We start from the raw sequence: 17,523 nt of genomic DNA, 5'->3' as shown, positions 1-17,523 counted from the left end.
ACAAAACAATTGTTAATACATTTTTTCGATTTAAATAAATTAAAAATGAGTTGCGACTCGGCGGCTTCATTCTCTGCTCGGTAGCCACTCTCCAGTTGTTTTCATCGAGCCTAACATCAAAACGATTAAGATTTATTATCAGGAAACGTTGTGAAAACAGCTTTGCATTCTGAAATTTCGATTATTTACATAAATTTATGTAATTTGATCAATAAAATATATTTTCACACAGAAAAATGGGGCTGTTTGGATTGGTGACACTTTGTGTCAGCTATTCTGTATATATTTCTCCTTGTTTTTATTTTTTTCTTGTATAAAAATATTTCTTTCATTTTTACAAAAAATGGCAATATATAAATGAATGTATAAATACGTAAGTACATGTTAATACATGGTAATTATATAATACAGAATGAAATACATGTTTTCTATAATAATACAATGTAAAAAAAAACTAATTATACAAGTTGAGTTTTTTGCAAGACATAAGATGGTATTAATAATAAAAGTCCTCCAATAACGTATGTCATTTTTGAACCAATGCACCAGAAAGCTATTGAACCCACAACTGGTCCAAGAGCACGGGCTAAAGCACCTAAAGATCTAAAAATTCCTAAAACTGATCCTTTCTGATCATCGTTGCCATATTTTGAGACAAGTGTTGTAAGGCAAGTGACTGTAAATGCGGTAGCTGAAAAAGGAAAACAATTGAAATTAGTGCAATCAATTCCTATGTACTTTGTGATAACTTACAAATGGCATATAAAATCATTCCCATATACAGTAAGCATGTACAATGTGCAACACCTACGAGCATAAAAGCTGGCACCAAGATATACAAACTCAGTACAGCGAAATCTTTGATATTCTTCTCTGGTATACGTCTTACAAATGAACCCTGCAGTAGAGTCATTATAATTCCTGAAAAACAAAATAATAATATTTGAAATAACGATTTACTTTAGTTTTATTGCCTTTGTCTTTACCAGTTGTCAAAAACATTTTCGCTTGATCCATGGATGTATAACCAAATTTATGGTACATTAAAAATGTCACCGTAAATTCCAAGCCGGAATATAGAAATAAATAAACGAAATAGATGAGCCCGATTGTTTGTAACGATCGGGTTTGTTTTTGTGGAACATTTTTAATAGTAGCGAATCTAAAAAGAAAAATAAGATAAAATAGATTTCATTTTTATCAGAATATTTAATATATTCTGATGGTCTAGCTCTTTATGAAATAAATAAAAGTATTTTCTATATTAATTATGGAAGTTTCGTTCCCATGCCAATCACGGTAGCCACTCGAGACAAAAATAATCTACCAAACTTTGGAGAAATTTTTACAAAAAAAATATCAAACAAAGAAATCTTATTTTGCAAACTATTATTTTTATAGCAAATTTTGTCAAAGTTTTATTTCTATAGGAAATTTTGTCAAAATTTTATTTCTATAGAAATATTTGTCAAAATTTTATTTTTATAGAAAATTTTGTCTAAATTTTTATTTCTATAGAAAATTTTGTCAACGTTTTATTTCTTTAGGAAATTTTGTCAAAGTTTTATTTCAATAGAAAATTTTGTCAAAATTTTATTTCTATAGGAAACTTTGTCAACCTTTTATTTCTTTAGGAAATTTTGTCAAAGTTTTATTTCTATAGGAAATTTTATTTCTATAGTTAGGTTAGGTGGCAGTCCGATGTATCAGGACTATTAAGTCCATTGTGATACCACATTGGTGAACTTCTCCCTTATCACTGAGTGCTGCCCGATTCCATGTTAAGCTCAATGAGTCCGAACGGAGTTCCACATTGCAGTGAAACCACTTAGAGAAGCTTTGAAACCCTCAGAAATGTCACCAGCATTACTGAGGTGGGAAATATTTGTCATAATTTTATTTCTATAGAAAATTTTGTCAAAATTTTATTTCTATAGAAAATTTTGTCAAAATTTTATTTCATTAGGAAATTTTGTCAATATTTTATTTCTATAGGGAATTTTGTCAAAATTTTATTTCTATATGGAATTTTGTCAAAATTTTATTTCTATAGAAAATTTTGTCAAAGTTTTATTTCTATAGAAAATTTTATTACTATAGAAAATTTTGTCAAAATTTTATTACTATAGAAAATTTTGTCAAAATTTTATATCTATAGAAAATATTGTCAAAATTTTATTTCTTTAGAAAATTTTGTCAAAAATTTTATTTTTATAGAAATTTTGTCACAATTTTATTTCTATAGAAAATTTTGTCAAAGTTTTATTTCTATAGAAAATTTTGTCAACATTTTATTTCTATAGAAAATTTTGTCAAAATTGTATTTTTATAGAAAATTTTGTAAAAATTTTAGTTCTATAGACAATTTTGTCAAAATTTCATTTCTATAGTAAATTTTGACAACAAAGTTTTATTTCTATAGGACCATTGTTATTGAAAAATTTTTATTTCTATAGAAAATTTTGTCAACATTTTATATCTATAGAAAATTTTGTCAAAATTTTATTTCTATAGAAAATTTTGTCACAATTTTATTTCTATAGAAAATTTTGTCAAAGTTTTATTTCTATAGGAAATTTTGTCATAGTTTTATTTCTTTAAAAAATTTGTCAAAATTTTATTTCTATACAAAATTTCGTCAAAATTTTTAGTTCTATAAAAAATGTTGTTAAAATTTTAGTTCTATAGAAAATTTTGTCAAAATTTTATTTCTATAGCAAATTTTGACAACAAAGTTTTATTTCTATAGGACCATTGTTATTGAAAAACTTTTATTTCTATAGAAAATTTTGTCAACATTTTATATCTATAGAAAATTTTGTCAAAATTTTATTTCTATAGAAAATTTTGTCACAATTTTATTTCTATAGACAATTTTGTCAAAATTTTATTTCTAGAGAAAATTTTGAAAAATTTTATTTCTATAGAACATTTTTGTCAACATTTTATTTCTATAGAAAATTTTGTGAAAAGTTTATTTCTATAGAAAGTTTTGTCAAAAGTTTATTTCTATAGAAAATTTGTCAAATTTTTATTTCTATAGAAAATTTTATAAAAATTTTACTTCTATAGAAAATTTTATTTCTATAGAAAATTTTTTCAACATTTTATTTCTATAGAAAAATTTTTCAACATTTTATTTCTAAAGAAAATTTTGTCAAAATTTTATTTCTATAGCAAATTTTGACAACAAAGTTTTATTTCTATAGGACCATTGTTATTGAAAAATTTTTATTTCTGTAGAAAATTTTGTCAACATTTTATATCTATAGAAAATTTTGTCAAAATTTTATTTGTATAGAAAATTTTGTCACAATTTTATTTCTATAGAAAATTTTGTCAAAATTTTATTTCTATAGGAAATTTTGTCATAGTTTTATTTCTTTAAAAAATTTTGTCAAAAATTTATGTCTATACAAAATTTCGTCAAAATTCTTAGTTCTATAAGAAATTTTGTTAAAATTTTAGTTCTATAGAAAATTTTGTCAAAGTTTTATTTCTGTAGAAAATTTTGTCAAAATTTTATTTCTATAGGAAATTTTGTCATAGTTTTATTTCTTTAAAAAATTGTGTCAAAATTTTATTTCTATACAAAATTTTGTCAAAATTTTTATTTCTATACAAAATTTTGTCAAAATGTTTAGTTCTATAGAAAATTTTGTTAAAATTTTAGTTCTATAGAAAATTTTGTCAACATTTTATTTCTGTAGTAAACTTTGACAACAAAGTTTTATTTCTGTAGAAAATTTGGTCAAAGTTTTATTTCTATAGAAAATTTTATAAAATTTTTATTTTCATAGTAAATTTTGGCAACAAAGTTTTATTTCTATAGGACCATTGTTATTGAAAAATTTTTATTTCTATAGAAAATTTTCTCAAAATTTTATTTCTATAAAAAATGTTGAACGCACCGTTCAACTAGATTAAGTATTTTCATTCAGTTTATATACTTTTTTCCTTTATTTAATTTCTTTAAATATTACGTTGTATCGTCAAAACGACCTATTAACTCTTGAATTAATAATTTTAGTACATTTTCTTTTTCATCTCATTTATTTTCGTTAAGTTTTATTTTTCTCTCCGCATGAAGCGGTTCTTTTGTACTTTAAGTTAAGTAACCAACTTCACCTCGACCAATAAAGTCGCAACATTTTTCTTCTATAATAAATTTTGACAAAATTTTATTTCTATAAAAATGTTGTCAAAATTTAACTTCTATGGAAAATTTTCTCATAATTTTATTTCAATAGAATATTTGTCAAAGTTTTATTTCAATAGAAACTTTTGTCAAAATTATATTTTTATAGAAATTTTTGTCAAAATTTTATTTCTATACTAAACTTTGACAACAAAGTTTTATTTCTATAGGAATATTTGTCAACATTTTTATTTCTTAAGAAATTTTGTTAAAATTTCATTTCCAAGAAATGTTTGTCAAAAGGTCTGTGCTATAGGAATTTTACCGAATTTCTTTGCTATAGGAGATTTTGTCAAAACTTTTGTGGTTTAGGAAATTTTGTCAAAAGTTTATATCTATAGAAAATTTGTGAAGTTCCTCTTAGTCAAGAATTCTACCAACTATGGCAACCGTGGTACCAATAGAAAATAATATTTGAGTCGATAATAGTGTCTAACAGGTCGTTAGTCTCCAGTCCAGTATATATTTCGAGCGAAAATTTCGTTTGCATACCAAAAATGCGGGTTCCCCCAGGAGAAGAAGAATTGCAATTGACAAGACTAATTTTATTTTATAAATGGTACATTTTAAGTAGATTTGCATCGGCTAATTATTGAATATAGATCCATCCTACTATTCACCCCTTGAAACGACATTTTCCATCTAATCGGTCGTAATTCAAATTTTACTCTTGTGGACATAAACCAATTATGTCTTTCTTATTGGCATCCATGCTAAACCATAGTGAAACTGAGGCTTGTTAGAGGATGTATCTGGTATTTTGAAGACGTACTAAATAAATCGTGATCTTAGTACTAGGCTTTATGGGAGAAAATGTAAACAACCGATAACATCCTTCTAACACAAATTTTGCAAAATTCCAATTTTTTTTCTTATGACTAGCAGAAATTTCGTTAGATGTGCCTACCGGGATTTTGGGAGTTGTTTAGAAAACCAATACACAATATATTTCGTTTAAATTTAGACTTTCCTTACTGGTTTTTGCTATAGAACGTTGACCTGATATAACTGTGATTTTATTATTTTATTTTGCATTTAGATTTTTGTTAAACTTTTAAATAACCCGTTCGCATACAAATCCTGTTTAGCGTTGGTAGATATTTTTTCTTATATATTTTTTATTAGTCATGCTAATATTTTATCAGTGGTCATTTGGAGTTAATGATATGAAGAGACTATGCATGCATTTCTATTTATTTTAATAAAGAATTGAGCAATCGGATACATGTAAGTAATCGTAGACAAATTATGACCTACTTAGGAAAATGACGATAAGACGGCAAGACGAAAAGTTTACAGTATATTATAATCCTATTATCTTCAAAAATATTGATATCAACTAAATTTAATAAATTTAATTTATGAAGCAAGCCATTTAAATTAACAGTTATGAGTGACCGACCCCTTTATTAAAATCACATTTATTTTTTGTTTACTTTGGCTACATGATAACATTATTGTGTGTTTTTAGTTATATTAACTTTTGCGAAAACGTGCTACAGACGAGTGAATATGAAACTATGATAATTGACATTAATAAAAACTATGACTGATTTTAAGTCGCATGATAAAATATGTGAAGTAAAATTTCCGGTACTGGGTTTACAAGAATTTAATGTGCCAAACCTAGAGCGGGTCGAATAAATTATGGTTATCCATAAATTCCACGAGTTTGTAAAAAAGCAATACAATATTTATAATAAAATTTTGACAACATTTTCTATAAAAATAAAATTTTGACAAAATTTTCAATAGATATAAAATTTTGACAAAATTTTCAATAGAAATAAAATTTTGACAAAATTTTTAATAGAAATAAAATTTTGACAAAATTTTCTATAGAAATAAAATTTTGACAAAAATTTTTTATAGAAATAAGAAATAAAATTTTGACAAAATTTTCTATAGAAATAAAATTTTTACAAAATTTTCTATAGAAATAAAATTTTGCCAAAATTTTCTATAGAAAATAAATTTTGACAAAATTTTCTATAGAAATAAAATTCTGACAACATTTTATATAAAGGGTGATTTGTTAAGAGCTTGATAACTTTTTTTTAAAAAAAAACGCATAAAATTTGCAAAATCTCATCGGTTCTTTATTTGAAACGTTAGATTGGTCCATGACATTTACTTTTTGAAGATAATTTCATTTAAATGTTGACCGCGGCTGCGTCTTAGGTGGTCCATTCGGAAAGTCCAATTTTGGGCAACTTTTTCGAGCATTTCGGCCGGAATAGCCCGAATTTCTTCGGAAATGTTGTCTTCCAAAGCTGGAATAGTTGCTGGCTTATTTCTGTAGACTTTAGACTTGACGTAGCCCCACAAAAAATAGTCTAAAGGCGTCAAATCGCATGATCTTGGTGGCCAACTTACCGGTCCATTTCTTGAGATGAATTGTTCTCCGAAGTTTTCCCTCAAAATGGCCATAGAATCGCGAGCTGTGTGGCATGTAGCGCCATCTTGTTGAAACCACATGTCAACCAAGTTCAGTTCTTCCATTTTTGGCAACAAAAAGTTTGTTAGCATCGAACGATAGCGATCGCCATTCACCGTAACGTTGCGTCCAACAGCATCTTTGAAAAAATACGGTCCAATGATTCCACCAGCGTACAAACCACACCAAACAGTGCATTTTTCGGGATGCATGGGCAGTTCTTGAACGGCTTCTGGTTGCTCTTCACTCCAAATGCGGCAATTTTGCTTATTTACGTAGCCATTCAACCAGAAATGAGCCTCATCGCTGAACAAAATTTGTCGATAAAAAAGCGGATTTTCTGCCACTGATTTTGGTAATAAAATTCAATGATTTGCAAGCGTTGCTCGTTAGTAAGTCTATTCATGATGAAATGTCAAAGCATACTGAGCATCTTTCTCTTTGACACCATGTCTGAAATCCCACGTGATCTGTCAAATACTAATGCATGAAAATCCTAACCTCAAAAGAATCACCCTTTAGAAATAAAATTTTTAATAGAAATAAAATTTTGACAAAATTTTCTATAGAAATAAAATTTTGACAAAAAATTTTTATAGAAATAAGAAATAAAATTTTGACAAAATTTTCTATAGAAATAAAATTTTTACAAAATTTTCTATAGAAATAAAATTTTGCCAAAATTTTCTATAGAAAATAAATTTTGTTGTTGTTTTTTATTTCAGCTTAAAACCATACATTGACTAAACTACAATTGTAGCTTAACCAACAGAGGAAAAGAATGTTTGTCAAATTTATTTGGGCAAAGCCCTATAGACTGCAAGATGGTTGGATGGACGCACGTTTCGGAATTACCACATTCCTCATCAGCATCCTCTACTTGCAGCAAAACTATCAACCAATTATCAGAATAAATTCAGGCAGTTTATTAAACCCAACAAAAACCACACTTGAACCCTCCGAAAAAAGGTTTTACATTGATAGCCGGCTTATGCCGAAATAAATTCGAAACAAACATATCTCTTTTCCTATGCCACTGTCAAATCATCGATTTGAATTCACATGGCTGGGTTTATTTTGAGCGTGCCTCCTCTTCTTTTTCCATTTGTTTTGTTTTGTTATTGTTGGTTTTGTTCTTTAAGCATTGTTGTTGTTTTTTATTTCAGCTTAAAACCATACATTGACTAAACTACAATTGTAGCTTAACCAACAGAGGAAAAGAATGTTTGTCAAATTTATTTGGGCAAAGCCCTATAGACTGCAAGATGGTTGGATGGACGCACGTTTCGGAATTACCACATTCCTCATCAGCATCCTCTACTTGCAGCAAAACTATCAACCAATTATCAGAATAAATTCAGGCAGTTTATTAAACCCAACAAAAACCACACTTGAACCCTCCGAAAAAAGGTTTTACATTGATAACCGGCTTATGCCGAAATAAATTCGAAGCAAACATATCTCTTTTCCTAAATAAATTTTGACAAAATTTTCTATAGAAATAAAATTCTGACAACATTTTATATAGAAATAAAATCTTGACAAAATTTTCTATAGAAATAAAATGTTGACAAAATTTTCTATAGAAATAAAATTTTGACAAAATTTTCTATAGAAATAAAATTTTGACAAAATTTTCTATAGAAATAAAATTTTGACAACATTTTCTATAGAAATTAAATTTTGACAAAATTTTCTATAGAAATAAAATTTTGGCAAAATTTTCTATAGTAATAAAATTTTGACAAAATTTTCTATAGAAATAAAATTTTGACAAAATTTTCTATAGAAATAATATTTTGATAAAATTTTCTATAGAGATAAAATTTAGACAAAACTTTCTATAGAAATAAAATTTTGACAAATTTTCTATAGAAATAAAATTTTGACAAAATTTTCTATAGAAATAAAATTTTGACAAAATATAGAAATAAAATTTTGACAACATTTTCTATAGAAATTAAATTTTGACAAAATTTTCTATAGAAATAAAATGTTGACAAAATTTTCTATAGAAATAAATGTTGACAAATTTTTCTATAGAAATAAAATTTTGACAAAATTTTCTAAGAAATAAAATTTTGACAAAATTTTCTGTAGAAATAAAATGTTGAAAAATTTTTCTATAGAAATAAAATTTTGACAACATTTTCTATAAAAATAAAATATTGACAAACTTTTCTATAAAAATAAAATATTGACAAACTTTTCTAAGAAATAAAATTTTGACAAAATTTTTTATATATATAAAATATTGACAAAATTTTCTATAGAAATAGTATTCTACATCTGCACAATAATAATTCGTTATTCATACATGTGACCCAATCTAATAAATATATTTCTTTAAATTAAATTTAGACGTCATGTGGTAATTGAAAAGAAAAATGTTTGTGACTAATGAACTTATTGTGTCCATGTACATATCACATGAACATCTCATGAGGAATAAGGGGATTTTTCATTTATCTCTGAATAAATTGGCTTTATGGACGTGTATATTATTTCGGATATTGGTTAAAAAAGACCCTTTGCCAGATTTCGGATCTATGTATAAATCTGAGGATAGTTTTATTTGGGGAAAATATTTATATTTGGCCGTTGTGCTCCACTTGCTTACAACTTCAATAAGGCGGTGTTATGATATGTTTCAAACGGATTTCTGTTTCGATCCAAAATTAGTATTATGTCAATAGATGGACGGAGTACTTCAATACTTAAAAAATAATCACTGTGCCTCCTTAAGACATTTTTTGAGATTATAGGAAAAACACATTTTCCCAAAAAATCTCCAAATCCTCAATTAAAAAATGCCGTCTCGATGCACAAAAAAATTGGGGGGAAATTCCTGAAACTTTCAGCACTAGTTATGGGTGAATTAGATTTTTTTCTATTCTATTAAATTTCTTTGCTTTCCAATAAGTCTCTACACAATATACGTCTAGACTTTCTTAAGAGGGCATTTGTAAATATGATGCCCATAATTAAAGCGTAGCAGCTTTACAACACTTTAAGCCATTTTGCTAGAATCAATCTTTTTTCTTTTTCTATCAGAAACTCACCTGAATAGAGATGAAACATTTATCAATTGCCAAGCATAAGACATTGATGAGGAGATTTCTTTAACACGTTTTTCCTGAAATGTAAAATATTTATTATTAAAGCTCTAAAAATCAAGTTTTTAATTTGTTCTTTCCACATAATTCAGTTTCAAAAAAAGTGGGAAATTATTATATCAGATATAAAAAGAAACCTAATCTTTATTTCAAGCTTTTTGTCTTTCGGTTAATACATTATGCTCAAAATCCACATTTTTAGAAATTTAATTTTTTGTAAGGCAAATAAATGACAGTTAAAATCTAGTTACAGTGGATTTTGAAAGTGGTAAAGTTAATGCCGTATTGTCTACTTACCTTTGGCAGAGTCTCTTTTAAATAGAACACTAACACCAGTAGATCACCCATGGCCAGTCCAAAGGCAAGTAAAGACGGTAATACAAACCATGGTCCTGATGATTTGTTTGCAAATATAGCAAATAATGCTCCAATCATAGGTCCAACTATAAATCCGATAGAAAATGCAACTCCAACCAATGCCATACCACGGCCACGAGTCTTTGGACTCGATACGTCGGTAATTATGGACATACACAGAGATATATTGCCCTTACTTATGCCACCAACAAAACGAGCCAAAACGAAGACTGCAAAATTTCTGGAGAAAGCCCAAAGTAAGTACGACAATGCAATACCAGCCTGTGGAAAATAAGAAGGATAGAACATATAAAAAAAAAACTTGATAATAATTATGAACAAATCGAAAAATTTTGCAAAATAATTATGTAGATTGTGTTATAGGTAAACAAAATTTTATACAGAAAAAAAATATATTACAAAATTCGTAAGAGTAGAATAAAGGAAATTTTCAGATGTTACAAAGTCGGGTTTTAGAGAACCCAAACATTAGTCAGGGGATTAAAACCACGGACTCAAATGTAGTACTATGTACACTTCTGGCGATCATTGTTATTGACCTTAGAAAGGATTTATGATCATAGATGTGGAGATAAATGCGCGATAAATAGGAATACTGAATGGGTCTATGCAAAAAGCTATCTTCAGTAAGCGGCAACGTATAAGAACGACCATAGATACCAGATTGATCTCCACTTACTTGAGAGCTATCTCCCACTTTTGAACCTAGCAATGTATGATACGACGTCAAAATTTTATTTCTATAGAAAATTTAGACAAAATTTTATTTCTATAGAAAATTTAGACAAACTTTTATTTCTATAGAAAATTTTGTCAAAATTTTATTTCTAAAGAAAATTTTGTCAAAATTTTATTTCTAAAGAAAATTTTGTCAAAATTTTATTTCTATAGAAAATTTTGTCAAAATTTTATTTCTATAGAAAATTTTGTCAAAATATTATTTCTATAGAAAATTTTGTCAAAATTCTGCGGATTTTAAGACAAGATTGGAAAATATGACGATTGAAGATGATGAAGTTTTAATATCCTTTGACGTGGTGTCATTATTTCCAAGCATTCCGGTAAAGCTAGCAATTCAGACGATTGAAAGAAAATGGACCATAATTGAGCAGTATACGAACATGACGAAGGATTTATTCATAGATTTAATTACATTTTGTATCAAGGACACCAGATATTTTAAATTTGAGGACAAGATTTATGAGCAATTAAAAGGTATGCCAATGGGTTCCCCTGCTTCACCAATTGTAGCAGACATTATTATGGAGGAACTTTTAGACGAAGTATTTAAAAATATTACTAAACCACCGATATTAACAAAATACGTAGATGACATCTTCGCAGTCATAAAGGCATCAGAAGTCGACGAAACACTAAAGGCCTTAAACTCATTTAATAGACAAATTCAATTTACAAAGGAATTAGAACAGGACAATAAACTACCATATCTTGACGTAATAATACATAGACAAGGAAACCAACTGAGACTAAATTGGTACCAAAAACCAACGGCTTCTGGCAGACTGCTCAATTTTTACTCTAAGCACAGTAAACGTATAATAATCAATACAGCGACAAATTTCATACGAAGGATATTTAATATTAGTGATCCAGAATTTCATTCTGAAAATGAAAATAAAATTAAACGAATTCTCCAAGACAACAATTTCCCACAACGAACGATATATCAACTCTTATCGAAAGTAAAAGCCAACCTACACAACAACCGAGAATTGACCAAGAAAAAGGATTCAAAAATATACAAACCAGTGACATATATACCAAACTTCTCCGAGAGACTGTCCAAGTCTGACATATACAATAAAGAAAAATATCAACTCGCGTTAAAAACTACAAACACTGTCAACGGATTATTTAGTAAAACAAAAACAAAAATTAAGAATGAAGACCAACACAACGTAGTATATAAGATAAAATGCAACGGTGACAAATCCAACTTATGCCAAAAGACATATATTGGTACGACAATGACAAAATTAAAAACAAGATTGTCCTCACATAAATCGGATATAAAAACAACAGACAAACCAATGGAACAAAAAACAGCACTTGCGGCCCACTGTACATTGACTGGTCACAAACCTAACTTTAATAACGTAGAAATCCTATGCAAGGAAAACAACTACAGACGAAGATTTACTCTGGAAATGTTACACATAATTAACACTCCCACTAACGAGAGAATAAACTATAAAAAAGATATTGAGAACTGCGCGAGAATATATCGACATACGATACAAAAACACAGGAGAAAGTGATCACCAGTTGAAAACCAGACAGCGAAGTAACAAGACATCGGATAAAATGTAAATGACAATAGTTTAACTTTAATTTGTGAATTTTGTAATTAACTTTTGTTTAATTTTGTAAATTATAGCCTTGAAAACGGTCTGACGAAGTCAACCGAAATATCGGAAAATAAAAAACTAGAAACCAACAATTTCGAGTTTAATTTATAGACCTACAGCCGAGATTATGAGATAAAAATCATAAAAATTTTATTTCTATAGAAAATTTTGGGAAAATTTTATTTCTATAGAAAATTTTGTGAAAATTTTATTTCTATAGAAAATTTTGTGAACATTTTATTTCTATAGAAAATTTTATTTCTATAGAAAATTTTGTCAAAATTTTATTTCTATGGAAAATTTTGTCAAAATTTTATTTCTATAGAAAATTTTCTCAATATTTTTTTCTATAGAAAATTTTGTCAAAATTTTATTTCTATAGAAAATTTTGTGAAAATTTTATTTCTATAGAAAATTTTGTGAAAATTTTATTTCTATAGAAAATTTTGTCAAAATTTTATTTCTATAGAAAATTTTCTCAATATTTTTTTCTATAGAAAATTTTGTCAAAATTTTCTTTCTATAGAAAATTTTGTCAAAATTTTATTTCTATAGAAAATTTTGTAAAATTTTATTTCTATAGAACATTTTGTCAAAATTTTATTTCTATAGAAAATTTTCTCAATATTTGTTTCTATAGAAAATTTTGTCAAAATTTTATTACTATAGAAAATTTTGTCAAAATTTTATTTCTGTAGAAAATTTTGTCAACAATTTATTTCTATAGAAAATTTTGTCAAAATTTTATTTCTATAGAAAATTTTGGGAAAATTTTATTTCTATAGAAAATTTTATTTCTATAGAAAATTTTATTTCTATAGAAAATTTTGTCAAAATTTTATTTCTATAGAAAATTTTGTCAAAATTTTATTTCTATAGAAAATTTTCTCAATATTTTTTTCTATAGAAAATTTTGTCAAAATTTTATTTCTATAGAAAATTTTGTGAAAATTTTATTTCTATAGAAAATTTTGTGAAAATTTTATTTCTATAGAAAATTTTGTGAAAATTTTATTTCTATAGAAAATTTTCTCAATATTTTTTTCTATAGAAAATTTTGTCAAAATTTTCTTTCTATAGAAAATTTTGTCAAAATTTTATTTCTATAGAAAATTTTGTCAAAATTTTCTTTCTATAGAAAATTTTGTCAAAATTTTATTTCTATAGAAAATTTTGTCAAAATTTTATTTCTATAGAACATTTTGTCAAAATTTTATTTCTATAGAAAATTTTCTCAATATTTGTTTCTATAGAAAATTTTGTCAAAATTTTATTACTATAGAAAATTTTGTCAAAATTTTATTTCTGTAGAAAATTTTGTCAACAATTTATTTCTATAGAAAATTTTGTCAAAATTTTATTTCTATAGAAAATTTTGTTAACAATTTTTTTCTATAGAAAATTTTGTCAAAATTTTATTTCTATAGAAAATTTGTCAAATTTTTATTACTATAGAAAATTTTATAAAAATTTTACTTCTATAGAAGATTTTATCAAAATTTTATTTCTATAGAAAATTTTATCAAAATTTCATTTCTATAGAAAATTTTGTCAAAATATTATTTCTATAGAAAATTTTGTCAAAATATTATTTCTAAAAAAAATTTTGAAAAAATTTTATTTCTATAGAAAATTTTGTCAAAATATTATTTCTATAGAAAATTTTGTCAAAATATAGAAACTTTTGTCAAAATTTCTACATAAAAATTTTGTCTACCTAAATATCAATTGTAAGATTTTTTTCCGAACCATATTTAAATCTCTATCATTCTATCAAAATGTTGTTCTCCCATTTCAAACATGAGTTGAAATAGGTTCCACATATTATACTCAAATCCACAGATTTCGAGATATGAAATTTCTTTTTATAAGGCAAATGAAATCTAGTTAAGGTGGCTTTTGGAAGTGTAAAGTGAATGCCGTATAATGTGATTATGAATATAATAGGTTTTTTGATTTTAGGCCCTAGCTCATATTTTAAAAAACAAAATTTTGGAAACTTATTTTTAGAGACTTCCTTTTATGGCAATTTTTCACAAATGTGACCACTTTGGAATACCTAAAAGTTAGCGTACGGTCATATTATTTATAGAAAATTATCACAAAAATAATCTTAATTTCAACAATCTTTTCCATACTTTTCTAACGATTCATTTTGTTGTTGTTTTGAACAGGGAAATTAAAAGTTTTGCCGGCAAAAAATAATACCAGTCTAAAAGATTGATATAAAACTTTTTGTATATACATTTACGAAGACCATAGACTACTGCGACAAAAATGTCTTACTTTAATCCAAATCAAACTTTTTTTTTTTTATCCCAGGAAAACATTTTCCATTTGAATGAAAAAATTTAATTTTTGAAATTACTTTTCGATTTTCATCCACTGTACATCATTTACTTACCGTGCAAATAAGGATAACCGGTTTACGTCCATAGTAGTCTGAAAGCGCTCCAACAATGGGACTGGCTATAAACTGCAGAAAACTAAACATGGAGCCCAAGAGACCACCAAATAATACAGAATTAAAGCGCTCTGGAGCATTCACTAGATTCTGAAACCATTTTATGCGTTCCGTTAATACCGCATACAAACCGGAACTATCATTATTTTTGAAATACTCCAAGAGTGAAGGTAACAATGGTAAAATTATTGTAAATGCCAACAAGTCAAATAATAGCGATATAAATATAACATAAACCATAGGGTTTGTACGTTCCTTTTCCTCAGTTTTATCCTGTTTGCCATTGGAATCGTTTCCACTGTCATTTAGGGTGTTGTTCTTCGATGATGCATTGGAATCTTTTACAACATTATTGTTATTGGAGCGACGTTGATACATTTTCCGTTGACGTTATGATTTTTTTTGTGCCCCAAAACTCTGTCAGCTTGATTAACTACGTGCTTGTTACTTAGGCACCGAAAGAAATCTGTTTAAAGCATTGTATTTCTTCTTCAAGTGCTTCAACAGTAAGAAATTGTTTAATTAATAGAGAAATATAGAGAGAGGGAGAGCAATAAATACAACAAAATGTGGACGGACAACAAGTGAAAGTTTGAGAAACAACAACAAATCAAAACAATCCATTTTTAATGAATACCAAATACTGAGTACTCAGTATGCTCAGCAAAAGAGAGTTGCCATAGTGTTTCCATTTCAGCCATCCCTTCCAACATTTTTTGAATTTGGGGGCGCTTCTGAGAATCCCCACTACGTCGAAAACAGTCGTATACGATATCCAAAACTCCTCGGAAAAGCGCCGTCACTATTGAGAAGTTGTACCACGCCAAGTTACTACAAAAAAGTATCGCATGAGACGCCAATAAGAGCCCATTAAAACAATCAGACAAAGTGCATTTTAAGATAGTTATAAAAGAATCATTGTGGTCAAGTAAAACACGATTGTTTAGATGTTTATTAATTTTATGAAACATTTATAAATTCTCATAAATATAACATTTATACGGCTATCACATAACATTTAACACATTTTTATGCATTAATAAGAGATTGATGTTGAGTTACAAGTTGTAAGTTAAATGTTGTAGCGTCTATCAGCCAGTACTTTTATTCCCAATGGAGGCAGCGTGTCGGGAAAAATATTTGAAAAACTATCACTTTATTCCATTTGGAAAGTCAAAAATTGTTCACCAATTTACTTTTCACAATTTTAAGCGTAATAACTATGTTTTCAGCACTTTATTTTCGTTTTCATTGAAATATATTATAATAAGCCAGTTGCGCTTGGTGTTTCACAAAATATAAAATGGCTCTTATAACAATAGTGATGGCAAAATACTTTCATGCGAATAGTGATGGCAAAATACTATCACAGTTGGCGATTGTTGCAGTGTCACTTACGAGTATGTGGTAGCGATGAGGATGAAATGAAACATTGAAATGCTGGCAGGGATGGTATGTCAAGAGAAGGTAAAAAATGCTAGGATGTCGAATTTAGCATATTTTTCCTAATTTTTTACTTTTTTTGTTTTAATAATTACTTTAAAATGGGAAAATGTTTGCACTTTAAATAATTAAAAAAAAAATAACGGCGAAAATAAACTGAACCCAAACATAGTACTGGCCTCGCAAAAAAAAAAATTGGAACAAATATTCAATTAAAGGCCGATATTAAGCCGTATTCTCCCGTGTTATAAAATAATCATCCAATTATAATAATATTTGATTCACAGCATGTATACATAAAAAAATTGTCATATCGGGTTCAGGTTTCCGGAAAATGGGTGTCACAATTAACAAAGAATACCCTTGTTGTTTTTTTTTTCTGTGCAGCGATAACGGTACGGTGAGTACTATGTTCGGGTTTTTCACCAAAACACTAAACTAAAAGTACAAAAATATATATGAAGACGATTATATTTTGATCAAGTCTTACCAAATAATGGAAGGAAAAGATCCAAGGAATTGATTGCAAATAATTTTATATTTCTATATTAATTAATTAAAAAAAGTAACCGTGAAAACAAGCTGGTTTTCAGCTTGAAAACTGAACATAGTACTCAGCTTTATAAAATAATCATCCAATTATAATAATATTTGATTCACAGCATGTATACATAAAAAAATTGTCATATCGGGTTCAGGTTTCCGGAGAATGGGTGTCACAATTAACAAAGAATACCCTTGTTGTTTTTTTTCTGTGCAGCGATAACGGTACACAGGTGCATTGAACATGCCAATGTTTCTGTCGACGCTATGAGAATATGGGTTAAATGGTATTATCCCGCTAAATGCCGGCACAGTGTTTGGTTTTCGAATTAATAATCAATTTTTGCGTTTAATTTTTGGAATTAATTAAGTTAAAGCAAATAATTTAACTCAATTAAGGTTTATGATCTCTTTCATTTGTATTTATTCACGGTTTATCATATAACTAGATATATAAATAAAAACACGGTTTGTTTTTATTTATATATCTAGTTATGTTGCTGTAAGTAACCGCGAAAATAAAGTGTTTTTCAACTTGAAAACCAAACATAGTACAGGGGGCTAATCACGGCATT

General features: G+C 27.1%; 1 protein-coding gene across 1 annotated transcript; it reads right to left on the bottom strand.

Moving 5' to 3' along the window:
* Positions 1-245: 245 nt before the first annotated feature.
* On the bottom strand, positions 246-15,542 carry rtet (major facilitator superfamily domain-containing protein rtet). Its single transcript, XM_075289911.1, has 6 exons — positions 14,903-15,542; positions 10,049-10,390; positions 9,698-9,771; positions 987-1,162; positions 754-921; positions 246-691 (listed from the first exon to the last, which is right to left on the bottom strand). The coding sequence occupies exons 1-6, from the start codon at positions 15,338-15,340 to the stop codon at positions 459-461; spliced, it is 1,431 nt and encodes a 476-aa protein (XP_075146026.1). The 5' UTR covers positions 15,341-15,542; the 3' UTR covers positions 246-458.
* Positions 15,543-17,523: the final 1,981 nt, after the last annotated feature.

The sequence above is a fragment of the Haematobia irritans genome, chromosome 1 (assembly GCF_050003625.1).
Source record: "Haematobia irritans isolate KBUSLIRL chromosome 1, ASM5000362v1, whole genome shotgun sequence".
Taxonomy (NCBI): Eukaryota; Metazoa; Arthropoda; class Insecta; order Diptera; family Muscidae; genus Haematobia; species Haematobia irritans.
This window is presented reverse-complemented; position numbering and strand designations above follow the sequence as displayed.